The 27,305-nt window shown below is 38.9% G+C and overlaps 1 protein-coding gene and 1 pseudogene across 1 annotated transcript; one reads left to right on the forward strand and one right to left on the reverse strand.

The window, feature by feature from the left end:
* On the reverse strand, positions 1 to 26,244 carry Whamm (WASP homolog associated with actin, golgi membranes and microtubules). The gene is made up of 10 exons (XM_047535919.1): positions 25,508 to 26,244; positions 22,003 to 22,176; positions 13,455 to 13,605; positions 12,163 to 12,332; positions 10,478 to 10,643; positions 8,468 to 8,655; positions 6,133 to 6,219; positions 5,789 to 5,884; positions 2,826 to 3,306; positions 1 to 549 (listed from the first exon to the last, which is right to left on the reverse strand). The coding sequence occupies exons 1-10, from the start codon at positions 26,090 to 26,092 to the stop codon at positions 257 to 259; spliced, it is 2,391 nt and encodes a 796-aa protein (XP_047391875.1). The 5' UTR covers positions 26,093 to 26,244; the 3' UTR covers positions 1 to 256.
* Positions 19,002 to 19,352, forward strand: LOC124971928 (COMM domain-containing protein 6-like; annotated as a pseudogene).
* Positions 26,245 to 27,305: the final 1,061 nt, after the last annotated feature.

Here is a 27,305-nt window from a genome sequence, read left to right on the forward strand (position 1 = left end):
CCCAAAACCCTGTTAATCTTTTTTTTTTTTTGGATCCCGGGGATTGACCCAGGGGTGCTCTGCTATGGAGATACATTCCTGACCCTTTTTACTTTGAGACAAGGTCTCTCCAAATTGCTGAGGCTGGCCTCAAAACTGCCATCCTCCTGCTTCAGCCTCCCGATTCACTGGGATTCCAGGAATGCACCACTGTGCCAGGCACCTTGCTGATCTTTGGGGGTGTTATGTGGCCCATCTACCTTCATCAGAGACATGCTTAACGGTCCCACTCACTGGGGCTTTGCTCATCACTGTCTTCCTCTGAGTCAGCACTCACTCTCTTGATTCTCTGGAGTGCAGCTTTGATGCTCCTCTCCAGGTCACTGGTTGGCTTGTTGCCAGGGCCTGAGCCCAAGTCTGGGTGGACTTTCCTCAGTTTCACCCCTTGTCTTATGGCAGCCAGAATATTCTCATTGACTGAGGCATGGGGAGCAGGAAAAGAGGGCACTTCCACCTTCTGGAGAGGGCTTCTGCCATGCCTTAAGGAGGCCAACACTTCATCCATAGATCCTGAAATTGAGCAAACAGAGCAAGTGCTGTTAAGTATCATGCTGCCAGAGCATTACTGTACTAAATCTAGGAAAATCAGTTAATGCCATGATTCACACAAATAATCGTCACTCCATTAGACAGCACTTTGGTTACCTGCTAGACAGATCATCCAGAAGCTCTCTGTTTGAATCCAGGATAGTTGTTTTGTTTTGTTTCTGTGATGCTGGGATGGAAACCAGGGACCTGCGCATACTTGGTGAGTGCTCTACCAACTGAGCTACCTCCCCAGCCCCAGGACAGCTTAATAGTATTTTTATCCTGACTACTTACTTTCCACTAATGTCTTCAAAGCCCTAGCAATTTTCAGGAACAGTCATATATACCTTTTGTTGGAATAACTGCTTTCAAGACACCCTAAAGAAAGTTATGGATGCCTGGGGTGGAAATAATCAGACCCACTGTGCCTGACTTAGATCCCTCTAAATTTATCTCCTCCATTTCCCTTTCCACTTAAAAAATATCTTTTTAAAAAAATGTACCCTGCTGTCTCTCTCTACCTTCAGTCTTGGAGATTAGTCATTGATGACTCATTCTGTGACAATGAAGTGAGTAGGTTTCCACACACAAAAAGGCTTGAGATAAAATTTTAATCGGTGGCTCAATGAACAGGGAGGGGGTGGCCCTGGCGCAGTTTTCTGCGTAATGCTTCATTCCACCCACATCACCCTGAGGTGGTTGCATGCTCTATTTTTAAGGGTGTGAAATACTGTCAAAACACACATTAGCTCAGAGTTTCCAGATACTGGAGAGAAGCTGTTTCTTACTCTAGCATCCTGAGACTCTGAGCAGGTAAAATATTTATTTCCTACTGGACACAGGGGCACGACATGGCCACTAAATTAGACAAGTTCCAGGTAGGCCTTCAAGATTCATAGTCATTTCTAGTTGGCTACCATGGGCCAACCTGTAACATTTACTGAAGTCCTGAGACTTAAACCTGTAACTGATGACAGTTCCCCTCTGGGAATAATAAGTTTCATAACCAAGGTTATTTTTTTGGCACTAATTCACACTTTCTTATTCTTTTTATCCTTCTTGGTGTATGTGAGCTGAATAGAGCCCCCAGAACTGTGTGGAGTAAGCCTGAGCTGGGAACAGGCACCCCCAACCATCTGCCTACACCCAGACTGGTGGAGGCACAGGCGCACGAGCTCTTTTTATTCATGTGATGTCATTGCAAACCTCAAGGAAAAGGGCCATTTGATCTCCACCTGAGAGGGTGACATTTTCATTTGTGCCTGGTGCTGGATATGTTGAAACCCTGAACTCAGAATAACCAGAATGCTCAATTAACCAGAACCGTGGTTTGGAACTGTTACATTTTTATCAATCCACTCCCTGCGGCAGTGACCCTGTATTATCTAGGTACAGCTGGCCCTGCGTATTTTAGAACTTAAGTGTACACAGCATTTTGCTAAGATTTATCAAACATACACAAACACACACACACACACCCTCCCAAAGCAGTAGGCTCCAAATTTGGGCAGGTTGAAGCCAGTCTCCTCAACGGTCTATGTCTAAAGCCATAATCAGAATTATGGAGGAGAACTATAGCCCTTTTAAACAAGTATTCAAATGTATTCAGTTTACTGTACTTGCTGACAAAAAGTGACCCACTTTCCCCCATCAGTCATTCTGCAAGGATAGCCGCCTTCTACATGTTGGCTAATACACAATACAATAGAATACAGAAGAATAATGTTCAAGCAATATCCTCCTTAAAATGCAACAATTTAATTCCGTGAAGGCCTCGAATGCAACAGAAAATCTATAGTAAAACAATACTGAAAAATTCAATGGCAGAAATCAAATAAATAATGAAGTGTTAAGAAAACTAAAATATATTGATCGTGTGTGTGTGTGTGTGTGTGTGTGTGTGTGTGTGTGTGTGTGTTGTGGTTCTAGGGATGAAACCCAGGGCCTTACACATTCTAGGCAACTGCTCTACCACTAAACTACATCTGCCACCCCTGAAATAGATTGATTCTTTAACAGCCTTGGAAATCCCGAGCCACACGATCAAGAGAGATGTTTTTTTCAGGCCGAGTTAGCATTTCAAACTCCAGCTGTACTAAGTGCAGTTAAAGATTAATATTCAAGGCAACAGATACTGAAATATTTTAAAAGACTAGAATTCTGAAAAATACTTATTTGAAGATAGTAGCTTCTAAAGCTAGAATGCTTCAACAGTTTAACAACACCCGGGGAATAGGGACAGAATTCCAGAGGGTTACCTGGGCATTGAAAACTTTCCAAGGAACTGGGTGGTCTCTCAGCAGGTGATCCACACACTAGAGAATGTGGCTGATCATCATTTACTGTAGTCCTGAGACCTAAGTTCCGATGATTGGCAGCTTGAGAAGAGGCCAGAGCAGGGAGAGGTGGTGGGAGAGGTGGGGGTGGTGGGGGTGGTGGAGGAGGAAGAGGAGGTTGTGGTGACAGTGACAACTCCTCACTGGATTCGAAGTGTGTTTGGTCACCAACTGGAACAAAAATCTGGACAGGGATATTTCGGTGATAGTCTTGATCCTCAGGGGTTTTCACAGTACTAACTTCAGGTAAGAGAGGCACACTTCGGGTCTTCTCAGAGGAGGGGGGAGCTACTGACACGAGCTGAGAAGCTGGTGAGGACCTCTGCTGGGGAAGGTCATCTGACCGGTTTGGAGCCCCAGGGTCTGAGCAGGATGCTTGTTGTACAGATGGAGCTAAATATTTCTGAAAATAAAAAACAATTGCAAGAAATCTGCCATAAATGTAGACCATCAACACGCTGAAACCAACTAAGAACAAACCTATAAACAAACGCTGGCATATGCATAGATGGTTCTAATTCATGGTGGCTCCCTGTTCTTTGTATAGCCACCCTCACTACTAAATCTATTCTTATGTGCTAAAAAAGAAGTATTTATATACTTTGACCAAGTATTACCTTCTCTGTAATAGAATGAAGATATGAAAGAAAAAAATATTCATAATATTCTTAGCATGAAAAATCGGGAGCTCTACATGCCAACAATAGGAAGTTAGTTGAAAATTATGGCAAATTTATTCAAAATACTAAGCAGTCATGAAAAACGGAAACAGTACAAAGCCTGTGAAACACCTGAAAAAAATCATGTGACACTGTATTAAATAAAAACAGGATATATATAATAGGTATGATTATAAACATGGAGAAAAAAAGGTCTATGAAAAACACGGACATAAAAGAGAACTGGATACTTCTTAACTTTCAGGCTTTAGAGTAAATTTCAAAATTAAAAAATTAAGTTTGGAAAGTTCTGGTATCTCAGGTATTCTTTTAATAAAGAAAAACAACACTACAAAGAACTATTTGGGGGGGAGGGGTTTCCCTAAGGAAGGCACAGACTTGCCAATAAAACAAAATATGTAATACCATGAAGCCATTAAAATGAACTAGAACTACATATATTAAACATGAATATATCTCAAACAGAATTGGCATTAAAGAAACTGGCAAAGAATGCATATGATATAACACTTTTATTTATTTGTTTTGGTACTGGGATTAAATGTAGGGGTTCTCTACCATTGAGCCACATCTCCAGTTCTTTATATTTTTTTAAGACAGGGTCTCGATGAGTTGCTGAGGCTATCTTCCAACTTGTAATCCTCCTGCCTCAGCCTCCAGAATCAATGAGGTTACAGTCATGTAGCCACTGTGCCCAACAACACTATTAATGTAAACTGAAAACACACACATTGTGCAATTCATGATAAACTCAGAGTACTTCCATCTTTCCCCACATTCATCTTTGTTTAGGACAAACAGCAAAGTAATGGCAACAACAACCTCACTCAGCTTTCATCACACAGTGACTCTATTAAGCTGAAGAAGACTAAATCTTTGAGGTTCTTTTCCTCTGCATTTAAGCCACTCAGATTCCTTCCTACCTCCATCTTATGCCAGTGTACATCTCCAGTATAGGCTGTTGAGAACTAAGAAAATGATCATTTATTCCATTTTGGTCAGCCTGTTAGATTTTAATTCACTGTTCCAGCCTGTTGGGAGTTTAGAAGGTCTGAGTCTGCCACTGTAATCTCTCTACCCCTCACATCTTTTTATCATTCACATTTTAAAGGTTGGTTTTCCATACTGCCATCCAACTTCCTGATCTGGTGGAGTCAGGGCTAAGCTGGACAGACTCACTGCCCGTGGATCCCTTCCTCCCTGCCGATTCCATTCCATTCGTCAGAACCCTCATGGTGGAAGGGACAACCAGCTTCTCTCCACCTCATTGACTTCACAACCATCTGGGATTCACGTAGTTCCCATCAATTCGTCCTTCCCACTGCGATGCAGGCCCTGATCTAGTATAATGTGAAGTGAGGGTCTTTCTGAAGGGCATCGGGACAATGAAAGCAAGTCTATTTTTAGAGTCAATGAATTCAATTATATATTAAATAAGTCCCTATTTTCTTTTTTAATTTAAAAAAAAAGTCATTCACTTTTGACAAAGCACTTTCATTGCTCTTATGTCATAATGCTTCCTTGGTGACATTTTTTTTTCTTTTTTTCTTTTTTTTTTGCAGTGCTGGGGATTGAACCCAGGGCCTTGTGCTTGCAAGGCAAGCAGTCTACCAACTGAGCTACACCCCCAGCCCCCTTGGTGACATTTTAAAGAATTCATTACAGCCAAGTGTGCTAGCACATGCCTGTAATCCCAGCAACTCGGGAAGCTGAGGCAGGAGGATAGCAAGTTTGAGGCCAGCCTGGGCGACCTAGTGAGGTCCTGAGATACTTAACAAGACTCTGTCTCAAAAAATCAAAAGGGCTGGGGATGTAGCTCAGTGGCAAAGGGCCCCTGGGTTTAATTTATTACAGATAAATAATAAGGGGAAAAGCCAGTTAAAATTGAGAGCAGTTAAATTATTTTCAATTTTCCTGCTAGTCTGAATAAACCCCAGTGGGCATGGCTAGCATCACCAGTGAGGACAGAGGAGTAGGAACCCCAGCATGCAGTGCTGCCAATACACCACGCTGGTTTGCAGTGTGGCTTCTGAAACACTGATATTCTAAGTCTTGTTCTCTGTTATGTCACAAATGATAATATTTCTGAAGCATTTCACATCCTGAGTTATCTGTTCATATTACTTTATACTTTTCTCCTAGGATGAGTGATCCTCATTTATTTTCCCAGAAAGAGTAGACAAGATAATTATTTCTAGAACTTACCTCTTTATAGGCTCTTAATCGCTGGAGTGTTTTCTGGCGTTCTCGGTTTATCCATTCTTTTTTCTTTTGCTCCTCTTCTTTTATTTTGTCTCTTTTCTATATTTAAACAAACATATTTTTAAGTTTCTCAGAATTCTGATTATATGTCTTGACACACAAGCAAGATGGGTCTTGACAAAGAAAGGGCCTGTGACTCAACATAACCCACGCACCATGTCTGCACCCAGCTGCAAGATGGGAGGAGGGAGAGTTGCACATCTAGGGCAACCAAGCCCTGGTTTCCACATGTGTAGGCCAGATTGTCATATTTTGCAAGTATAAAACATTTTCTTTCAGCTACTCACCATTTGAATACTATGGTGCTGATGAAAATATCTTGTACTTTCTTCAGCCTGTTGCAATCTGAGCCGATGGTTTTCTTTGCACTGATCCTAATGGAATAATATAAATCACCTACATGGTTTTTAATATTACCATGGCTGTGGCATAAAAAGTTTAAAGAAAAAAGCATTGCACTTGGACTACAGTGTAAGGCATTCATTAATATTAGTTTCTGGTCTGTCTCAATGGTATCACCACCCCTACTCATATGAGAAAAGCTGATTGGCTGCTTACACAAGTAATTTGTTCCCAGGAGCATGCCTTGAAAGATGAAAAAGTGATCCTCCAACAACAAGAGGATATACATACAAGCAGTTTCCACTTTTTTTTTGGTGCATTTATAATTGTACATAATAGTGAATTTTGTTGTTACATATTCATAAGTGCACATATGCACATATTTAATCAGTTTTGTTTTCTAGTACCTTCCCTTTTCCCTGGTTGCCTTCATCTAGTCTACTGGTTTCCCTTCTATTTCCATGAGATCCTTCACCAACTACCCTTTTTTCACGCTGTTCCTCTCTAGCTTCTACATAAGAGAGGAAATATTCAACCCTTTCTCATACTGGCTGTTTCACTTAGCATAATATTCTCCATTTCCATCCATTTACCACAAATACCATAATTTCACTCTTCTTCAAGGCTGAGTAAAACTCCACTGTGTATATACCACATTTTCTTTGTCCACTCATCTGTTGACTGGCACCTAGACTCGTTCCATTAACTTTGTTATTGTGAATTTTACTGCTATAAACATTGGTATGCAAGCATCCCTGTAGATTCTGACTTTAATCTTTCAGATTAATAATGAGGAGTAGGTTAGCTGGGTCATGTTAGCTGGTTACATTCCTAGTCTTTTGAGGAACTTCCATACTGATTTCCATAATGATTGTATCTAAAAATTATGTTAAAAACTATATCTCACCTATTTTTAACCACTCTTCATAACCCTTAATGCACATGTGGAAAATAATATAGTGATGATTCTAACATTTAATGAGTATTTTTTAGGTCCCAGCCTCAGTGCCAAGCACTTTATATGCCTTATAGCATTTTATTCTTATAATAACCATGAGGTTTGTATTATTATTATGATTTTCCTGCTAACAGATAAGAAGACTGAACTCAAAAGAGATTTAAGTAATTTTCCTAAGGTCACATGGCTACCAAGTGGCCAAGCTGTGATTTCAACTCAAGTTGGACTCTGGAGGCCGACCTCAGCTCCCATCCTGTTGACCCAATGCCTTCTAAACTCCAGCATTTCCAGAACCCAGTGGCAAGAGCTTCCTGACTGGGGCAGGGAAAGGGATAATCTGGAAGGTGAAGGTTAATGTTCCAAGTCTGGCTCAGAGAGCCACAGCTATCCTGCCAAGAGGTGGAGGCACATCTCCCTCTTGCCCCATAGTGCCATGAAGTGCTGAGAGACTACCCAGTGCCCTCGGGTTTTCTGAAATGTGGAGAAAAGGGCAAACACCTGTGAATCTTCAAATCATCTGAAGGACAGCTCCTAAATATAGAAGCCACAGTTCTTAAACACAGACCTGCGAAGGACACATTCCAGCCAAGTTTTTATATAAGTATTTGTATTTTCCTAAAGGAGTAATAGCACATTTTTTTGAAGACAGAAAAGATGGCACAATTTTCATGTTTTTTAAATTCCAATAAGAAAAGTATAAAATATATGAATAATTCTAGGAAATATGAGAGCTTTCTTTTCTGTTGGAAAAAGTAAACCTCTTTATGTTATCATTTTAATAATTATGCAGTTTTTTAAAATTAAGAAAAAACTACTCAGCAAATATAAGATCTATGAGCTGAATATTGCATGTGACTAATTTTTTGGTAATTCATAATTTATAATAAAATGTATTTTAGAATTTGCTACAGCTGATTACTAGAAATCTTATCTATTGTGATTTTAAAAACACCTGTGTATACAGTGGGCATTCAACAAATAATTGTTCAATGAATGAATGACAATCTGGAGATTACAATAAATGCTTAAATCCCAAAAGAAACAATTTTTAAAAAGAAGAATATTTAAAATATATTTAAAATGGTATGCCTTTACTCCATGTACAAACAGAGAAACAACATGTATCCCATTTGTTTACAATAAAAAAAAAAACCACACACAAAAAAATATATATATATTTAGTGGTAGCCTCTGTTATCTACATAAACACAAAAATCAACCACTGTGGGGGTAAAGAAAACCTTATTTTTCAATACCTCTCTCTCTTACATAAACTAAGAAATCCCTGGAAGAGAAGAGAAAAAGCTGCCTAGGGCACCTACCTTTTTGTTCCTGAGAGAGGCTCTCCTGGCACAGATCCTGCCCCGTTTGGCCTCCAGCTTCTGGCACTGCAGGCTGAGTTCTTTCACCTCCAAGTTCCCACCATCCTGCAGGTCGGCTATATGATCCATACCTTTAAGTTCCTCTGGACTTTCACATGGATCATAATAGACAACTTCATCCTGTTTCTCTAAAAATATATGATTTTCTTTAAACATATTTTGCTATAAAAAATGGTGCACAGCTTTGTAATGTAAGCAAAGATTACTTATAATTTTATTACCTGGGGAAAAATCACTATTACCATTTATGTACATATAGACACATACTACATGTAGTTAGACATGTCAACAGAGTTCTAAGAGAATATCTTCCATGTGTTAGAAAGAAACATTTAATGGCAACATAGTATTCTCTAGTTTGTTATTCTCTGTTGTAAGAACATTTTATTGTTCCATTATTATCCACTTCACTGTGATGAATGTCTCTGTGCATAAATCTTTGTGAATTACTTCCTTAATGGACAAATATTCAAAGCTCCTGATACCTATTGTCAAATTGCCCTCCAGAAAGGAAAGTTCTATTGGCAGCACATCATAAAGTTGCCTTATTGATATTTAATCTTGATTACATATTGATGTTTTAAAAATGAATGTTTATTATAACAAATCCAAACCCTACAGAAGTGCATAAAAGGTGATTTTTTTTCTTTTTCCCCAAACCTATTGAGTATCATTCCCAGATGAAGACATTATGTATAATTTAGTATACATCCTTCCAGATTAATATTTTGTAAATATTTTCAGTTGTCAATGGTTCTTTTACTTTATTTATTTATATGTGGTGCTGAGGATCAAACCCAGGGCCTGACATGCCAGGCTAGTGCTCAACCACTGAGCCACATCTCCAGCCCCCAGATTAATTTTGTAATAGATATTTTTCCTAAATATGTAAAATGCTTATAACTCGAAACAATTGCAAAATTTTTTGAATACCTAGGATTAAACTAAATGTTCAGAATCTACATGAAGAAAATTATTAAACTTGGGGGACCTTTAGGGGAAAAAGATTTTTTTTAAAATTTTTTTTAGTTGTAAATGGACACAATACCTTTATTTTATTTATTTATTTTTATGTAGTGGTAAGGATCAAACCCAGTGCCTCACACATGCTATCCACATGCCCTACCACTTCCCGTCTGCAAACATTGTTGTAGTGTTGTTGTAACAGAAATGTTTAAAAATATAAAATATACATTGTCCTTGACCCAATAATTCCATCTTTAGAAATTTATTTCTTGGAAATAATTTATCTACATACAAGGACATGTATAAAGGAAAAATTCTCTGCTACTCTGCTGTTTGAGACAGTGAAAAACTAGAAATCACAGTATATCTACACAATGGAATACTATGTAGCCATTAAAATTCTGATGTTTTTATTACTTCACGAGATGGAAAGATGGTTATTATGTGTTAAATGAAAAAGATGTTATGAATAGTATATGTAGTTTTGCCTTAAAAATTGATATTCACTTGTGTACATCAGACATATAAAAAGGCTACAAAGTTATACAGCTAATATACAACTAAGCAAATGGGCTTGGGGTTCTTGTTTTGCTCTGTGTTTAACAATGAATGTGTGTGTGTGTGTGTGTGTGTGTGTGTGTGTAATTTTTTTTTTTTTTTTTTTTTTTGTGGTACCAGGGATTGAACCTAGGGGCACTTAACCACTGATCCCCAGCCCTTTTTTGTATTTTATTTAGAGACAGGGTCTCACTGAGTTGCTTAGGGCCTCACTAAGTTGCTGAGGCTGGCTCTGAACTCGGGATCCTCCTGCCTCCGCCACATGAGCCGCTGGGATGAATATTTTAATAATAAAAACACTGAAGGGAAACTAAGAAATTTCAGCAGGTGATACAGAAAATTTATGAGAAGAAGTTGATACTATATTTTATATTCTTTCAAATGTATAATTTAAACATTTGATCTAACATAAAACACAAATTTTACCTTTTATAAGTCTTTTAATAGAGTCCAGCTGCGTAATAAGAAGTATTTCTTCATTTTTTAATATCTCAAATTTAACCTCATATAGTTCCAATTGAATTTCATAATACTGTATTTCTAATTCATCTACAACATCTATATTTTTTTCTTGTTCTGGAAGATCTTCCACCTTATTATGGAAAAAGGAAGAACAAGTTAAAATAATTAGTGCATTGAAAGCAAACTTTAGGTCTGGGGTTGTAGCTCAGTGGTAGAGAGCTTGTCTAGCACATGTGAAGCATTGGGTTTGATCCTCAGCACCACATAAAAATAAATAAATAAAATAAAGGTTTTGTGTCCATCTACAACTAAAAATATTTAAAAAAAACAAAAGCAAACTTTAGAGGCATTCCAGGTATTTTCTATCCCTTTTTCAGTACTAAAATGTAAAAAGCATAAAGGAAAAAGAAACATTTTTTGATTTCATCTAGTCAGGTAAAATTTTCTTATTCAACGTTTATTATAGACACTTTATCTCATCTTTGAAACATGAAAATGTTTAGATTCTGAGGAAAATAAATGGCAATGAGGCACTGTATGGACTGTCTTTCCATTCCCCTTTTGAATGTTTGTTGGTTAACTGTATATGGACACAATACCTTTATTTTATTTACATTCTTTTACATGGTCCTGAGGGTCAAACCCAGGGCCTCACATATACTAGGCAAGTGCTCTATCACTAAGCTACAACCCCAGTCCCCCATTTGTATGTTAAAGCTATAACCCCCAATGTGATGGGATTGGAGGCAGGGACTTTGGAGGTAATTAGGTTTAGATGAGGTCACCAGGGTGGTGCCCTTGTGGTGGGGTTAGTACTCTCATTAGTGCTTTCTCTCTCTTCCCACTGACACACACTGAGGAAAGGCCAAGTGACCACACAGCAAGGCAAGGGCTGCCCACAAGCCAGGAAGAGGGCCCTCACCAGACACTGAATCTGAAGGCACCTGACCTTGGATTTCCAGCCTCCAGAACTGTAAGAAATAAATGTATGTACTGTTGCCACCAGTCTATGGTATTTTCTATAGTAGCCTGAGCTGACTAAGGTATTTATGATGTTCTATTTTAAAGTCCTAAGATCACAGAAAAAACTTCATCCTCAGATGAAGCAATTCTTTAATTATTCTAAAGATATATTGGGATCAAGCGTGAAGGCACACACCTGTAATCCCAGCAACTCAGGAAGCTGAGACAGGAATGTTGCAGCTTCAGCAATTTAGCAAGACCTCATCTCAAAATAAAAAATAAAAAGGGCTGGGGTTGTAGCTCAGTGGTAGAATACCTGCTTAGCATGTGCAAAGCCCTGGGTCCAGTCACTAGCACTACCAAAAAAATTACACACACACACACACACACACACACACACACACACACACTGAAAATATTGCTGGGTTGATTTAGAGTATATTGCCCAGTTTAATACTGAAGTCAGTGTCATTATAAAGCAAATCTTACAATATAATATTTCAGAAACATTTTGACCAAAGAGAAAGTTTATGGTTGACCTTCCATAAGTCTCTAAAGTCTTATCTACTAGAATATGATATTGGAATAAGTGAAGAAAAGAACTGCATTACAATGCCCAGAAAGAAAGATGCTACCTAAAATAAAAGTGTATTTTAAAAACACAGTTATATTTATCTTTATCTTACCTTTCTCTGAATTTGAGCTCTTTTGTGATTTAAACACAGCTCTTTGGCTCTCATCAGTTGCAGGGTCTCTCGAGCTAGCATAAGCTTGAGTTTTTCTAATCTGGGAGTGGCTGTGGCCCAGGCAGCCTGGCCAAATCTCCTCCCATCCTGTTCCATTTGTTTCTGCATTCCTGTTGAATTATAATTAATAAATAAAATTATAATTCATTAAAAAGAGCAGAATTTATCCTGAGCTCTTTGTTTATTGTCTCCCATTATTATATCCAAACCATCCTTTTTAAAAGAAATTGTTTTAAATTTTTTTTATTATCACAAAAGTAATACATGGTCATTGATAGAAAAGTTCAGATAGTCCATTAAAAAGAAAAAAAAAAAAAAGTAACTCACAATCTACCTAGTTGAAGCAATTGCTTCTTATAATTTGGTACATATCTGTCCAGACTTTTTTTGTGTCTAGCTAGGCAAACAGGCTTATGTAGATAATCTGAATAAAAAACCTATAATCATCATTGTGCTTTATATCTTGCTTTCTTTCACCTAATATATAGGGGATTTTTGCAGTTTTAAAAATCGTGCTTAATAGCTATATAGTTCTGTTTTATAAACGTATTATATCTTTTTAAAACATTTTTTAGTTGTCAATGGACCTTTATTTTATTTTTATTTTTACGTGGTGCTAAGGATCAAACCCAGTGCCTCACACATGCTAGGCAAGCGCTCATATCATATCTTAACAGACACTGACAGACATGAGGTTGTTTCCTGTTTGGTGCTATCATTGACAACAGTGTAAGATTAGACAAAAGGTGTTCGCCCCACCCACCAGACCCTACACGGTCTGACCCTGCCTGCCGTAGCATTCTCCCTCGCTGCCATCCAGCCTGTGGGCTATATGTAAGCCCCTCAGATCTGCCAGGTGCCACTGAGCCAGAGAGCCTTTGCAAATGGTATTTCATCCAACACTCTTTTGCCCTCTCATCCCATGTGCCCTTCAGATGTCTGGGCATTCTTCACTTCTCAGGGGTCTTTGGTGACCACCCTGATCAAACCCAGTTTCTCTCCCATAGGTTCTCAAAGTCCTGTGTTTCTCTTCTTCATGTCTCTTATTGCCACTGCCATTTTTCATGCGCGGAAGGAACATAAAATGAAATGAACAGTGTCTGTTTATGATTATCTTATATAATTCCCAATACCTAGGAAACACAGAACCTAGTGAACCTAGTGCTTAGGAAGCACTCAAATGTTTTTTAACAATTTGAAAATTATCTTAGTATGGCATTTTTTATTATCACCTGTTAATGCTTTTACTGTTTCCTTAAAATAATTCACAGTGATATCTTGAATAGAGACAACAGCTTCTTCAGCACGTCTGGTCCATTCTTTGGCTTCCTTCTGCAGGGCAACTACCCTTTTAGGACCCAGATTATCCTCATCCAGGGATTTCTACAGAAAGCAGAGATAATAGTAATGTCCAGCCATTAGCAATTTAAAAGGAGACTTACTGTCTTACCTACTTTTATTATTATTACTTATCAATTAAATTTTCATTCATTCAGCAATCCTTTATTGAGGATAACCATGGCTCTAAGCTGGGCACCACCTGGAAGGCAAAGGGGTACTTGAGGCATAAAGGGGGAAAAAAAACCCACTTTCACTTTACATTACTAGGATAACTTTTCTTGTAGAGGAATGCTGTAAAGTTATGTTTCTCTCTATTAATAATAATGCACAGTTGCCTAACTGGAATCTGTATTAAGCACTCAGCATAGGGTCTGATCCACACACTCCAATGTTGGCTGTTTCTGTGGTTCCACTTAGGGACATGACAAGTAGTATTTCAGTACTATGGTTCTTTTCTATGAGAAAAATATGATCACCTAAAAAATAGTAAAATCTGCATATTCATGATTATGACATGTATTCCTGTGAACTGAATGTTTCTGTCCACCCCCAGATTTATATACTGAGGCCTAAATCCCCAAAGTGATGGTATTAGGAGGTGGGCCTATGGGAGGTAATTAGTCATGAAGATGGAGCACTCATGAACAGGATTAGTGCCCTTGTAAAAAGAATAGGACACAAGAAATCCCTCCCTCTCTCTATTCTGTTCACCATGTGAGGGTACAAGAAGACAGCCATCTACAAACTAGGAAGAAAGCTATTACTGCAAACCAGATCTGCCGGCACCTTGATTTTGGATTTTCCATCCTCTAGAACTGTGAGGGAAAAAATATCTGTTGTTTCTAAACCACCCAGTTTACAATATATTGTTACAACAGCGTGAACTAAGACATGTACTGGTATCCAGCATTCGATTTTTTGTCTACAAAGCATGATTTACTGATATCACATATACAGGTTAGCCATCAGGGAAATCCAAATCAAAGCTACAGGAAGGACCTAGGGATGTAGCTCAGTGTGGAGTGCCTGCCCTATGTATGTGAGGTCCTGAGTTTGATCCCCAGCACGACACACACATATGCGCACACACACACACAAACACACTATAATGAAATCAGTTTACACCTACTAGGATGGCTATAATCAGTGAGATGGTCAATAACAAGAATTGGTGATAATGTGAACACAGTGGGACCCTCACTTATGCTGGTGGGAATATAAAATGATACACTTGCTTTGGAAAAAGACTAGCAGTCCTTCGAAAGTTTAGACATTGAGTTATCATGTGACCCAGCAATTCCACTCCTCAGGATACACAAAAGAAATGAAAGCATATGTTCACACAGAAACGCGTACACAAATGTTCACTGCAGCATTATTCACAAACAAAAAAATATAAACAACTCAAATGTCCATCAAATGGATAAGTAAAATGTGGTATGTCCTTATAATGAATATTATTCACAATAAAAAGAAATGAAGTCCTGAGACATGCCACAGTGTGGTTGAACCTAGAGAACACTGTACTAGGTAAAGCAAGCCAGTCATGATCCGTCTCCAATGAAATGTATAGAATAGAAAAGCCCACAGCGACAGAAAGTAGATGCCTAGGGTTGGGGTGAAATGGGAATGACTGCTAGTGGAAATAGGGCTTGGGGGAGCAAAAAATGTTCTGGATTTAGTAGTGATGGTTATACAACTCTGAATGCACTAAAAACCACTGAACTGTACACTTTACAAGTATGATCTATGAATTATATCTTAACAATCCTGTTACCTAAAGAAAAAATACACACCCAATGGTAGTAAAGACTTTCCAAACGATAGACTTTCAAAATAATGAACAGAACAATTTTATCTTCAGGGTATAGTGGCATGAGTTTCATCTAAATTTGATACCATTTTTATAATAATAATAATAAAAAAAAAACTGGCAGAGGTCCTGAGAGTACAAGTGGAAAGATGGCCCGGTGCAGGGGACAGAAATCAAGAAAGCTCTCTGCTGTTTTCTGGTTCTAGCTGTTCAGACCCAAGGCAAGCTGCTTAACTCCTCTGGACTCTAGATTCTTTTTGCATCACTGGGATAATAACAATAATGTCTTTTCAAAATAGGGTCATACTTAGTGCAATCAGTGATGACAGTCTTTACTAAAGTTTAAGTTACTAAATTACAACCTAGAACCCTGCTGCTTAAATTTTTACCTTCTAAGAAATTTCTGGGTATCCTTAGAGGTGAAAAATAAGCTAAAGTAAATAAACATCATATCAAAAACAATAAATCAAACTAGACATGGTGGCAAGCACCATGTCCTAGCTAGTCAGAAGGCATAGTCCTAGCTAGTCAGAAGGCTTAGGCAGAAGGATCAATTGAGCCAGAAGTTCAAGGCCAACCTAAGTAGTACAGGGATAGCTCACCTCAAAAAATAAAATAAAATAAAAGCCAAGATATCAGCAGAAAAAGTGAATAACCCTTTAAAATTTACAGAATTTTTAAGGTGTTGAGAAGATGACCAAGGTAAATGTCTTCTTTTTTTTTTTTTTTAAATATTTTGTTCTTTTTAGTTATATGTGACAGTAGAATGAATTTTGACATATTATAATACATAGAGTATAACTTCCCTTTCTTGTGGTTGTACATGATGTGGAGTTACACTGGTCATGTACTCATATATGAACACAGGAAATTTATGTTTCTCACTACTGTCTTTCCCATTAAATGTCTTCATTTAAAAAAAAATTCCATAGATTTATCGAGGTAAAATAAAAGTACAATAAAATGCACATATTTGAAGTATGCAATTTGACATGTATGTAACCAATACAATCAATATAAAAAGCATTTCCATTACTTCTTTTAAAATTTGAAATTATGCAGACTGTGTTTCCTGCATGATTTATTACTTTAGAAATCAATCACCTTAAGATATATAGAATCCCATACCTATGTCAACTATTTCAAAATTAAATGGTGCACTTATAAATATCTCTGAGGTCAAGGAAGAAAGCAGTACAGCTAAAATTTGATAAAAATCAATCTAGTCTATATCAAGAAAAAAAGCAAAAACACAAAAATTAATATCAATGAAAAGGAAGCTATCAAAATAACCCTACAGATGCTAAAAATATATTAAGGTAATGTTACAATTATATGCCAACATATAATAGTTTAAATAACACCACACATATTAGAGAAGGATTGGATGCTGCTGAGAGGAAAGTGTATTCAGTCATTGAATTTAGTCTATATATGTCTGTTAAATCTAAATTATTGATTTATATTATTTAGTTCTATAGTTTGTTTCGTTTTGTTTGGAAGATCTACCCAGTAGTGAGAAAGGTATGTTAAAGTCATCCAGTATTATTGTGTTGTGGTCTATTTGATTCTTGAAGTTGAAAAGGGTTTCTTTGATGTACATAGATGCTCCATTGTTTGGGCACAAATATTTATGATTGTTATGTCCTGTTGATGTATAATTCCCTTAAGTACTATGAAAAGTCCTTCTTTTTGTCCCTTCTGATGAGCTTTGGCTTGAAGTTCACTTTATCTGCTATGAGGACAGAAACTCCTGCTTGTTTACACAACCCATGTGATACGTTTTTTTCCCATCCTTTCACCTTCAGTCTGTGGATGTCTTTGCCTATGAGGTGAATCTCTTTGAGACAGAATATTTTTGAGTCTTGTTTTTAAATCCAATCTGCCAGTCTGTCTTTTAATTGATGAGCTTAGACCACTTATGTTCAAGGTTATTATTGAGATAAGATTTGTGTTCCCAGTCATCGTGGTTTATTTCCAGTTTTTAATTTGAATTAGTTTCTCCTTTGATTGACTGTTCCGTTAGTATAGTTTCTCCCTTCGATGTTTTTTTTTTTCATTTCATCTTCATGAAATATTTTGTTGAGAATATTCTGGGGGACTAGGGTATAGCTCAGTTGGTAGAGTGCTTGCTTTGCAAGCACAAGGCCTGGGTTCAATCCCCAGCACCGAAAAAAAAAAAAAAAAAAAATGAGAATATTCTGAAGCACAGGCTTTCTGGTTGCGAATTATTTTAATTTTTGTTTATCATGGAAAGTTTTTATTTCATTTTCTAATCTGAAGCTTAATTTTGCATGATATAGGATTCTTGGTTGGCATTCATTTTCTTTTAGAGCTTGGTGTATGTTGAGGGTGTGGGTTGAGAAATCAGCTGAGAACCGTACTGATTTCCCCCTATATGTAACCTGATGTTTTTCTCTCATAGCCTTTAAAATTTGATCCTTATTCTGTATGCTAGCCATTTTCATTATAATGTGGCTTGATGTGGCTCTGTTGTAATTTTGCACATTTGGGGTCCTATAAGCCTCTTATATTTGATTTTCCATTTCATTCATTAGATTTGGGAAATTTTCTGATATTATTTCATTTAAATGATTGTGCATTCTTTTGGGTTGTATCTCTGCATCTTCTTCTTTCCCAATAAATCTTAAATTTGGTCTTTTCACTCTATCCCATAATTCTTGGAAGTTCTGTTCATGGTTTCTTAACACCTTCTCTCTGTGATCAACTCTATTTTCAAGATTATATATTTTGTCTTCATTGCCTAAGGTTGTGTCTTCCTAGTGGGTTTAGTCTGTTGGTGATACTTTCCATTGAATTTTTAATTTGGTATATTGTTTCCTTCAGTTCAAGGATTTGTTTGTTTATTTTTTTCTTCAGAATCTCTATCTCTTCATTGAAGTGATATTTTGCTACCTGTATTTGCTCTCTTACATCATCCTTTACTTCACAGATCAGTTTAACTATGTACATTCTAAACTCCTCTGACATTTCTTCCACTGTAGTATCTGTGGATTCTTTTATTAGAGTATCTTGATTGGCTTGGGTTGATTTGTTCCCTTGCTTTTTCATGTTGTTTGTATGTCTACCCATGTAACAGTATGGATCTGAGACAGTTGTTTCAACCCTGTGGACTTGTAGTATCCCTGAAGGTTTCTAGTACCTCACTGTTTAGGGGAGACAAATAATAACAACCAATACAAACAATATACAGAATTAAACCAAATAGTTCCTACTATTATGTCTAAAATGTTAATTATCACAATAAACAAATGATATGATCAGTTATTGCCTATAATAAAAATAGCAAGTTTGCAAAAAGGGTTTACATTTTCAGATTGTGAATAGGGAGAGAACAGAAGTGATATAGGATGTGATGATTATGAGGGAGAAGGAAAGAAGACAGAAGTAAAAGATTAAAGGAAGAGTGAAAGAGAGAACAACAGAGATTGGCTGCTACAGAGAAAGAAAGAATCAAGGGAAACAGGAGAGAAATATATACAAAGCAAAAATTTTAAAAATTAAAAATAAAAAGAATATAAAACAGAACTAAATATACTAATCAAAACTTCCTAGCAGAGGGAGCCTCTGCCTGAGGCTGCAGGTCGAACCCTTCGCTTTTGCAATGGAGGGATCTCTGTCTCAAGAGGTGATCCTGGATGCTAAATCGCAGGTCACCAACCAGCTTGTCAATTTTCAATGGAAAATGGATATGGCTGTGAGCTCCGATAGTTGCAGATCTCTTAAGTATCCTTATGTTGCATTGATGCTAAAAATGGCAGATCATTCTGGCCAAGTAAAGAACAAGTCCTTTGAAATGACAATTCCATAGTTTAAGAATTTCTACAGACAGTTCAAGGACATTGCTGCCATTATTGAAACTGTGTGAAAACATTATTTGGTTAATAAATTGCTACTATTGTCTAAAATAATGGATTTCATCTTCTGTAAACAAACTGCATAAGGATCAAATATTTATTGAATGAAAATTACACTTTCATTTTTTCATTTTTCTAAATAAAAAGTGAGATAAATAGGAATTAGTGTTAATTTTTAAAAAAATTTTTTTAGTTGTCATTGGACATTTATTTTATTAATTTATTTATATGTAGTGCTGAAGACTGAATCCAGGGCATCACACATGCCAGGCAAGTGCTCTACCACTGAGCCACAACCCCAGTCCAAGGAATTAGTGGTAATTGATGTACAAGTTTGCCAGTGTACTAGAAGCTACTAAATTGCACATTTTATGTTTTGTTTTGTTTTATGGTACCAGGGATTGAACGTAGGGTCACTTAACCACTAAGCCACATACCAGCCCTTTTTATTTTTTGAGACAGGGTCTGAGTTGCTTAGGGCCTTGATCAGTTGCTGAGGTTGACTTTGAATTTACCAATCCTCCTGCCTCAGCCACCTGAGTCACTGGGATTATAGGAGTGCACCACCATGCCCAGCTTAAACTGCACATTTTAAAAGGCATACTTGGTATGTGAATTAAATCTTTAAAAAGTCAAAGCAATTCAAGGCAGCAGAAGTTTATGTATTAGAAACTTACTGGCAATGGAAACCACTTTCTAAATAAAATCTTATTTGGAGTCATAAATAGGTATAAATTAGAAGTAGTATTTCATTAAGGTAACTTTTACAAATATAATTTCATAGCATTCACTTAGGCAATCAGAAGAGTAAGACTTCTTTTCTCCAACATTTGGAATTGGGTTAAGATTGACCATTTGTCTTTCACATTATCCTACATTCAGTTGATTCTGTGAGTATTTGTAGAAAGTCCACTGCAAATAATCTCTAGTTTTTGTAGTACAAAGCAGGATGTAACCTGGAGGCCCCTGTACATACCATGTCCACCTTCAGTCATCTTTCTGTCAAGCATGTGCAATGAGATGAAGGCTGCTCACATTTCTGGTCTATCCTAATTTCACACAAGTGCCTCACACTGGTGGAAAATGAGAACCATTTGACACAGGCATCTGATCAACTGAGTTTCTATGCACCTAGAGAGGAGCTTCAGAAAAGCAAGAATGTTGCTGAGTATTCTTGTTCTGTTGGGGATTATTATGGTCCTGTAAAATATTTGTATGTATGAATATATCCTTTGAAATATAATATTTGCCAAAAAAAAAAAAATCCTAGTTCACAAAAAACTCATCCATGTAAAATAACTGGCTTCAGAAATGCTAGCGATGGCAAGAAAAGAATAGGAAACTGTATAAACGTCCATTAAAGTCACAATTAAACAGTGAAAAGAATTTTAAAAAGAAAAGAAAAAATCTTGATGAAAAGTTAAAGAATTCTTTCCACTGGAGTTCAAAATATTCTCAACTTCTCTGCAGTTTTAGGTGGGGTCTTCTGGAGTGTCATGCCCCACCCTCTGGATTGCGGGAGTGAGAGAGGGAATCCCACAAGCGGAGTTCCTGGAGGCAGGGTTTAGGCTTAGGTGGGTTCCAAGTTTTTCAATGAATGCTAATTGGTCTGGAGATTTTTAACTCAGCACACCTCCAGCACCCAGTACTTGCTGGTCCACGCCAGAAAACTTGACCCCAGGAATCTCCCCTGGGTTCCACTCATGTAGTCCGGGAGCCAATTCTTAGTCCCCTCTCTCACCTGCAGACGCCACGTTTCCTAGTCTTGGGTTCAGTCTCCAATCAATCTCTCCCGCTCCTGCTTTTCAAAGTTCCCGGCCAGATGCATCTCTCCTAGTTGGTCCTGCAAGCAGCTGGGTTGGAGGGCGGGGTAGAGCCGGGTGGGTTTCCATGACCTGTGTAATCCTCTCTCCACTTTTGATTTTCTTCTGGTCACTTAAGCACACTTTATGTCATGCAGCATGTGTTTACTGGGCCTGTATTTGGGACCAAACTTGGGTTTGCCAGGAATCAGCCCCCTCAGCTGCTGCTCCCCACCCCCAGGGGGCAGCTGCAAAATGGTTCCTTTGTTCTCAGCTTGCCACCTGGAGAGATGGCGGCTTCTTTCTCCACACACGGATATTGTGCAGTGCATCTTTCAGGTTTGTTGGGCAACGTCCTTGATCTCTAAACACTCCATTCCCAGACATGCCTCGGGCCTCCCAAAAATGTGGGTTCCTTTAATTCCCTCATTCCTCCACTATGCTCACCAGGACCTCTCTGGCTGGAGCTTCTGGCCTGGCTGTGGCAGTGGCTGTGCCACTGGGATTTCTTCCTTATTTTATTATATTTAAACTCCTGAGTCCCCATTGAAAGTCCCGTTTTAAATTCCAGTAAAGTACCCCCACCTTTTTTTTGTTCATCCACCTTGCTGAGAAGCTGCCTGTCATGGGTTTTCTTGGTTTCAGTCCACGGAGCAGCCAATGACCTACTCTATTCCACCATCTTGAAAAAACTCCATAAGTCTTCATTTTTAATCAGTATTTTTCCTTTTTTTTTTTTTTGGTGCCAGAGAGCAAATCCAGAACTTCTGAGCTAAACCCCAGCCCCAGTTTTTAAAATCAATTTTAAATATAAATTCAATACATCTATAATATCATTAAACATAAAGATGAACTCAAAGAAAGTAAAATACAGACTGAACCTTAAGTGTAACTAAAAAAAAAACATAACAGAAATCTGATGAAATAAAAATATAAGGAAACATACCAAAATACCAAGCTTACATGAAGTTGCAACTTCCCGCATATCCCTGAATGGCTGCAGTAAATACTGGAAGAACATGGTTGCCACAGTAACCAATTCCTGATAAGCTTCATCTTCCTCTTGATAAATTTTCATCAATGCTACCATGTTGTTGGCTTTTTCATGTCCTTGAAGAATCTAGAAGCCAAAACATAAATAAAGTTCAAATCTGCACATAAATTTATAAAATCATACCAAACAAAACTAAATAAAGAAAGTTAAGAATACATCAATGTTTTTCTTTCTTTTTTTTTTTTTTTTTAAATATTGGGAATTGAACCTAGGGGTGCTTAAATACAGAGTCACATCCCAGTCATTTTTTATTTTTATTTTCAGACTTGATTTCCAGTGTCTAAGTTGCAAAGGGCCTTGCTAAGTTGCTGAGGCTGGCCTCAAACTTGTAATCTTCCTGTCTCAGCATCCTGAGCTGTTGGGATCACAGGCGTGGACTACTATGCCCAGCAATATATCAATTTTAAATACTGATTAAATATGAAAGTGTTATTGTTCTCCAATCAAAATGCCCAATAAAACAACAGTGGTTAAACAAATCATTGAATATCCACAGCAGAATATTACTACTGTAGTCTTTCAGCAATCTTTTTGAAGACTGCTTAGTAATCTGAGGACTTTTGTAATATTAAATGGGGGAAAAGCAAAACACAAATTTTTTTAAAAAACTTTTTTAGTTGTAGATGAACACAATACCATTTATTTATTTATTTATTTATTTATTTATTTATTTATTTATTTATGTTTATGTGGTGCTGAGGATCGAACCCAGTGCCTCACAGGTGCTAGGCAAGTGCTCTATCATTGAGCCACAACCCCAGTCCTTCAAAGCACAAAATTTTATCTGCACTATGTACCAAGTACAGAGAGAAAATGATTCCAAAGGGGCATCAAATGTTAATAGCAGTTATCTTCAAAACCAATATTATGGATATTTTTTTCATTTAACTCTTCTAACTAAAGGTTTTGTGAGGTTGTACTCCTTTTTTATAAGCTCATAAAGACATTCTAGAGATGTTATCACATACTTCCTCAGCCAAGTTGAGCCTCTAATTCCCCAAAGTAAATATTCCACCAAATCACCAGCATAGTAGATTTATATAGGGAGCCTCAACTATGGCTCTAGTCTTTGCTAAGCACTGTTTCTGAGGCAGGGCAGAAAATAAACCAAGCAGTTTATAATCCAGGTGAACTCATTTGGAAATTATCTTTCCCCAGAAAGAGAAGAATTAAATCAAGTAATTTTACAGATTTGTTTTCAACCAATACTTTTTTTTTTTTTTTTTTTAATCCAGGAGTTCAGGTTGGCCACTGAGCCACCTCCCCAGCTCCTCTTCATTTTTTGTTTTTTGTTTTTTGTTTTTTGTTTTTTGTTTTTCAGATAGGCTCTTGCTAAGTTACCAAGGGACCGGTTAAATTGCTGAAGCTGGCTTTGCAATCCTCCTGCCTCAGCCTCTAAAGCCACTGGAATTACAGGTATGCACCACCACACCAGCTCAACCAAAACATTCCTAAATTCTTCTGCTTCCATCCTTCTACTTAAGGATAATCTGACCTATTCTCAAGTTTTATCCAGGTAATAACAGTAACATTTTAAAAAAAAGTTTCCCTCATCAAGATTAAAACACATAGATGCAAAGATAAAAAGTCAACTGATATTTTTCAGCCTTGTTCCTTAGACTATTAGGGAAAAATTCCAGAGTCAAACATTCAGCTAAATTTTGTAGAAACTAGCAATATTAGCATCTGGTTTAATTCTAGAATTAATTGCTTTTCTATTCTAAATAAGATTATATACACTTCCATGGATATAGTAGGTTTTTAAATGCCACCCCCACCCCCCACAGGCTGTTTTTAAGTTTCTCCTAAACAGGTGCATTACAGGTGTCGGGTGAGCACCTAGCCCAAAAGTATGAACTACTAGTGCTATATCACATCCCTGAATAAACTTAAATTTGAGATAAGTATAACTTTTCCAATAATATCTACATAGCATATAAATGTTAGAATTTAAGGAGAAAACACTTCTGAGAAATCAATGTCTGAAAAACAAAACAATCAAGCTGAAGATCAAAAGCAAACTGGCCTGAAACTCCCCTGTGGTTTCCTCATATTACAATGTAGAATCAAGCTGGGTTTGGTGGCCCACACCTGTAATCTCAGTTACTCTAGAGGCTGAGGCAGGAAGATGCAAAGCTGGAGACCAGCCTGGACAATTTAGTGGACAGATCCTCCGCCACTTAATGAGATCCTGTCTCAAATTTAAAACAAAACAAAACAAAACAAAACAAAAATTAAAAAGGGCCGGAATACAGTTCAGTCGTAGAGTACCCCGGGGTTCAATCCCCAGTACTGGGGAGTGGAAAAAAAGTAAAATCAACACTAAAACCCTCAGATAAAATGTTCCCACTAAACTCCTTTTATAAAATCTTTTTAGTTTTGAAAGTTCATCATAAATTTAGCTTTAAAGAATACACAGTAAGATTTTACAACATGATGGAATTCTTCTCTTACACCTCCCCTTCCTCAAAGCAATGTACAGAAAAATCATCAGATTAATAATGTCCTATAATGAGAAAAGGTAAGAGAGGATGTCCAGGACACCAAACCTTGGCTTTCCTAATAAAGTGTTGCTATTTAAGTCATAATTTCTCCTGAACCATTTTATTCACTGAAATAACGAATTGTTCTGTCTCTCTAATTTTCTCTTTCGAGCTTAAAAAAAGCACTCCTGTAGTTACCATTTTAAACTGATGAATAAAATGCACTTCTCCTCTGGGTTTTCCACTTAATCATCTTTATTACTTAAAAAACAAAATACCTATTTCCTAAGTCTTTTTTATCCTCTAAAACACCTTGTCTCCATTCTTGGTGTTCCCTAGAGAATCTACAGTTGCTTATATTTAGTACACGTTATTATTTCCTACAGGTTATTTTCAGGTGTTGTTTGATTGTTTGTTTTGTACCGGGGCTTGAACCCAGAGACACTTAACCAGTGAGTCACATCCTCAGCCCTTTTAAAAAACATTTTATTTAGAGACAGCCCTCACTGAGTTGCTTAGGGCCTCGCTAAGTTGCTGAGGCCGGTTTTGAACTAGGGATCCTCCTGCCTCAGCCTTCCAAGGATAGCCGGCCACCGCCTATTTTCAGTTTTGCTTTCAGTATTTCCGGCCTTACCGAGTTACAACATCCTGCTCCGCCAGTATCTTCGGGAGAAAGGTTAAGGGCCTCCCCTAGCCCTAACTGCGAATAAACTCTGATCCAACACAATGAGCCATCTCTCTAGGCGTTCATGCGAGGTCCCTCCAACTTTCTCCTAGCTGCCCCGACACAGGCGCGGGTGAGCCTGCGTCTTTCTCTGCACGCACGTGGGGCCGTCTGTGCGTCCCCGCTTTGCGGGGCAAATCCTCTCTCTAAAAGGTCCCGCTCAGCCAACGCCGAGCCGCGACGCGCATACCTGGTGCAGCCGCGCTCCCGCCTCGGCCCGCCGCGCGCGCAGGGCCCGCTCCCGGAGCTCGTGAGGGCTCTCGCAGTCGGCAGCGCCGCCCTCGGCAGGGAAGAGCGCGTCGCGCACCGTGGCGCCGCCGCAGCCGTCGGCCGCCTCGGCCAGATAGCGCTCCAGCTGCCCGCAGAGCTCCTGCAGCGCCGCCTCTCCGGGGCCAACGCTTACCGGCCACACCAGCGCCCACAGCCCGCGGCTGCGGTCCCCAGCCCTGCAGCCAGCCGCGTCCAGCTCTGGCGGCAGCTGTGGGAAGCTGCGTTCCAGGGGCGGCCACAGCGCCGCCAGTTGCCGGTGCGCGCCGCGAAACCCCGCGGCCGAGAGCAGGCCGGCCCAGCTGGGCGCGGCCCCGGGTGGCTCCGGTGCGGTCCCTTCACGCCGCCGCCGCCGCTGCGCCGTGCGGTCGTGACAGGTCACAGCGAACTGGCCCTCCGCATCGTTCCAGGCCACCAGGAAGCGCAACTGGTGCCGTTCGGGCGCGCTGAAGAGGTCCTCGCGGAGTGGCACCCAGCCCTCCAGGCTGTCGGGCTGCTCGTCCTCCATGGTCCCGGCGGTCAGCGGCCCGAGAGCGCGGCTCGCCTGCGTCGGGCCTCGGTGCACCTCCGGCCGGGGGACCGTCGGGGCCGCAACATTCTCCACTACACTCTAATCCTCGTCAGCGTCCAGCTCTGCCCCGCCCCAGCAGCCGGCAACAGATTGTCTAGGCGTCCGGGATTGGTTGGGTGACATAAGGGAGGGTCTGCGACAACCAATGAGAAGGTCAGAACATCTACCTCCACCCCTGGCCGGCAGAAATCAATCAATCTCGCAACCTAGTCTGGAGCCTGGGAAATACCTCTTGCCTCACTTTCTCCACCTTTGCACTTACTGACGTTGGGAAAACGTTTATTAAATGGACAAGTTATGTCTTTACCCTCTACACCAAACCGCAAACTTCCCGAAGACAGAGACACTTTTGCTTCCGTCTTCTGTCATCAAGGCCTTTTGGAATACAGGGTCACAAATGTGTTGGGGAGCCCAAACATTCAGTTAAAATTCAGTTAGTTTTTTATTAAGCCTAGACGCCAAGCACTGGGTAGAAACCCAAAATTTATTTTTGTCAATTCAGTAAGACTTTCTCTGCTGTGTACTAGTATTTGGGGGAGGGATGGGGTTGGGGCGGATACAATAAGATATTTCTGCCTTCAAAGCATCCAGGCTCCCAGCCCAGCGTTTAAACAATCTGTGTTCCAGCTCTTCATTTTAGAGGTAAGGAAACAGACCTAGAAAATTAAACTCATCTTAAGATACAGAATACACTGGGACTAAACAAGATCAACTGACCACTGACAGCCTGTTTAAGGAGATATCAGGAATCTTGTTTACATGTGGAGGTGGAGTGTGGGTCAGAACTGAACGTGTTCATGCCACAGAGCAGAACACCCCTACTCTCTGCCTAGTATAGTACTTGGCAGCGCCCATCCATAAGTGCACTGAGAATGGTTGAGGAAGCTGGGCAGGGAGGAAATGATCAGGGAGCTGGGACCAGGAGCCTTTGGCCAAAAAAAGGTCTGAAAACTCCCTACTCTAGACTAGTGAAAGAGCATTTGAAGATTTTGAGCTGGGAAAGCCTAGAATCAGATTTGCCCTCGTTGTTATCCCCAAAGTTAAACTTCAGCAGGGAAACACCAAATGAAAAAAAACAAGAGCCAAGCTGGAGCTATGGTTTAGGGCATCTCTGCATCCTGAAATTGACCTCCACAATTCTATTTCCTGT

Source organism: Sciurus carolinensis, chromosome 2 (genome assembly GCF_902686445.1).
Source record: "Sciurus carolinensis chromosome 2, mSciCar1.2, whole genome shotgun sequence".
Classification (NCBI taxonomy): domain Eukaryota; kingdom Metazoa; phylum Chordata; class Mammalia; order Rodentia; family Sciuridae; genus Sciurus; species Sciurus carolinensis.

Bases quoted from the DNA above. Each gene is read 5' to 3' on its own strand.
- Whamm (XM_047535919.1), bottom strand. From the start codon at position 26,092: ATGGAGGACGAGCAGCCCGACAGCCTGGAGGGCTGGGTGCCACTCCGC. The intron at 22,177-25,507 runs GTATGCGCGTCG...TTTGGCTTCTAG, and splicing joins CGGGAGCGCGGCTGCACCAG to ATTCTTCAAGGACATGAAAA. The intron at 8,656-10,477 runs GTAAAATTTGTG...ATATATTTTTAG, and splicing joins TATTAAAAGACTTATAAAAG to AGAAACAGGATGAAGTTGTC.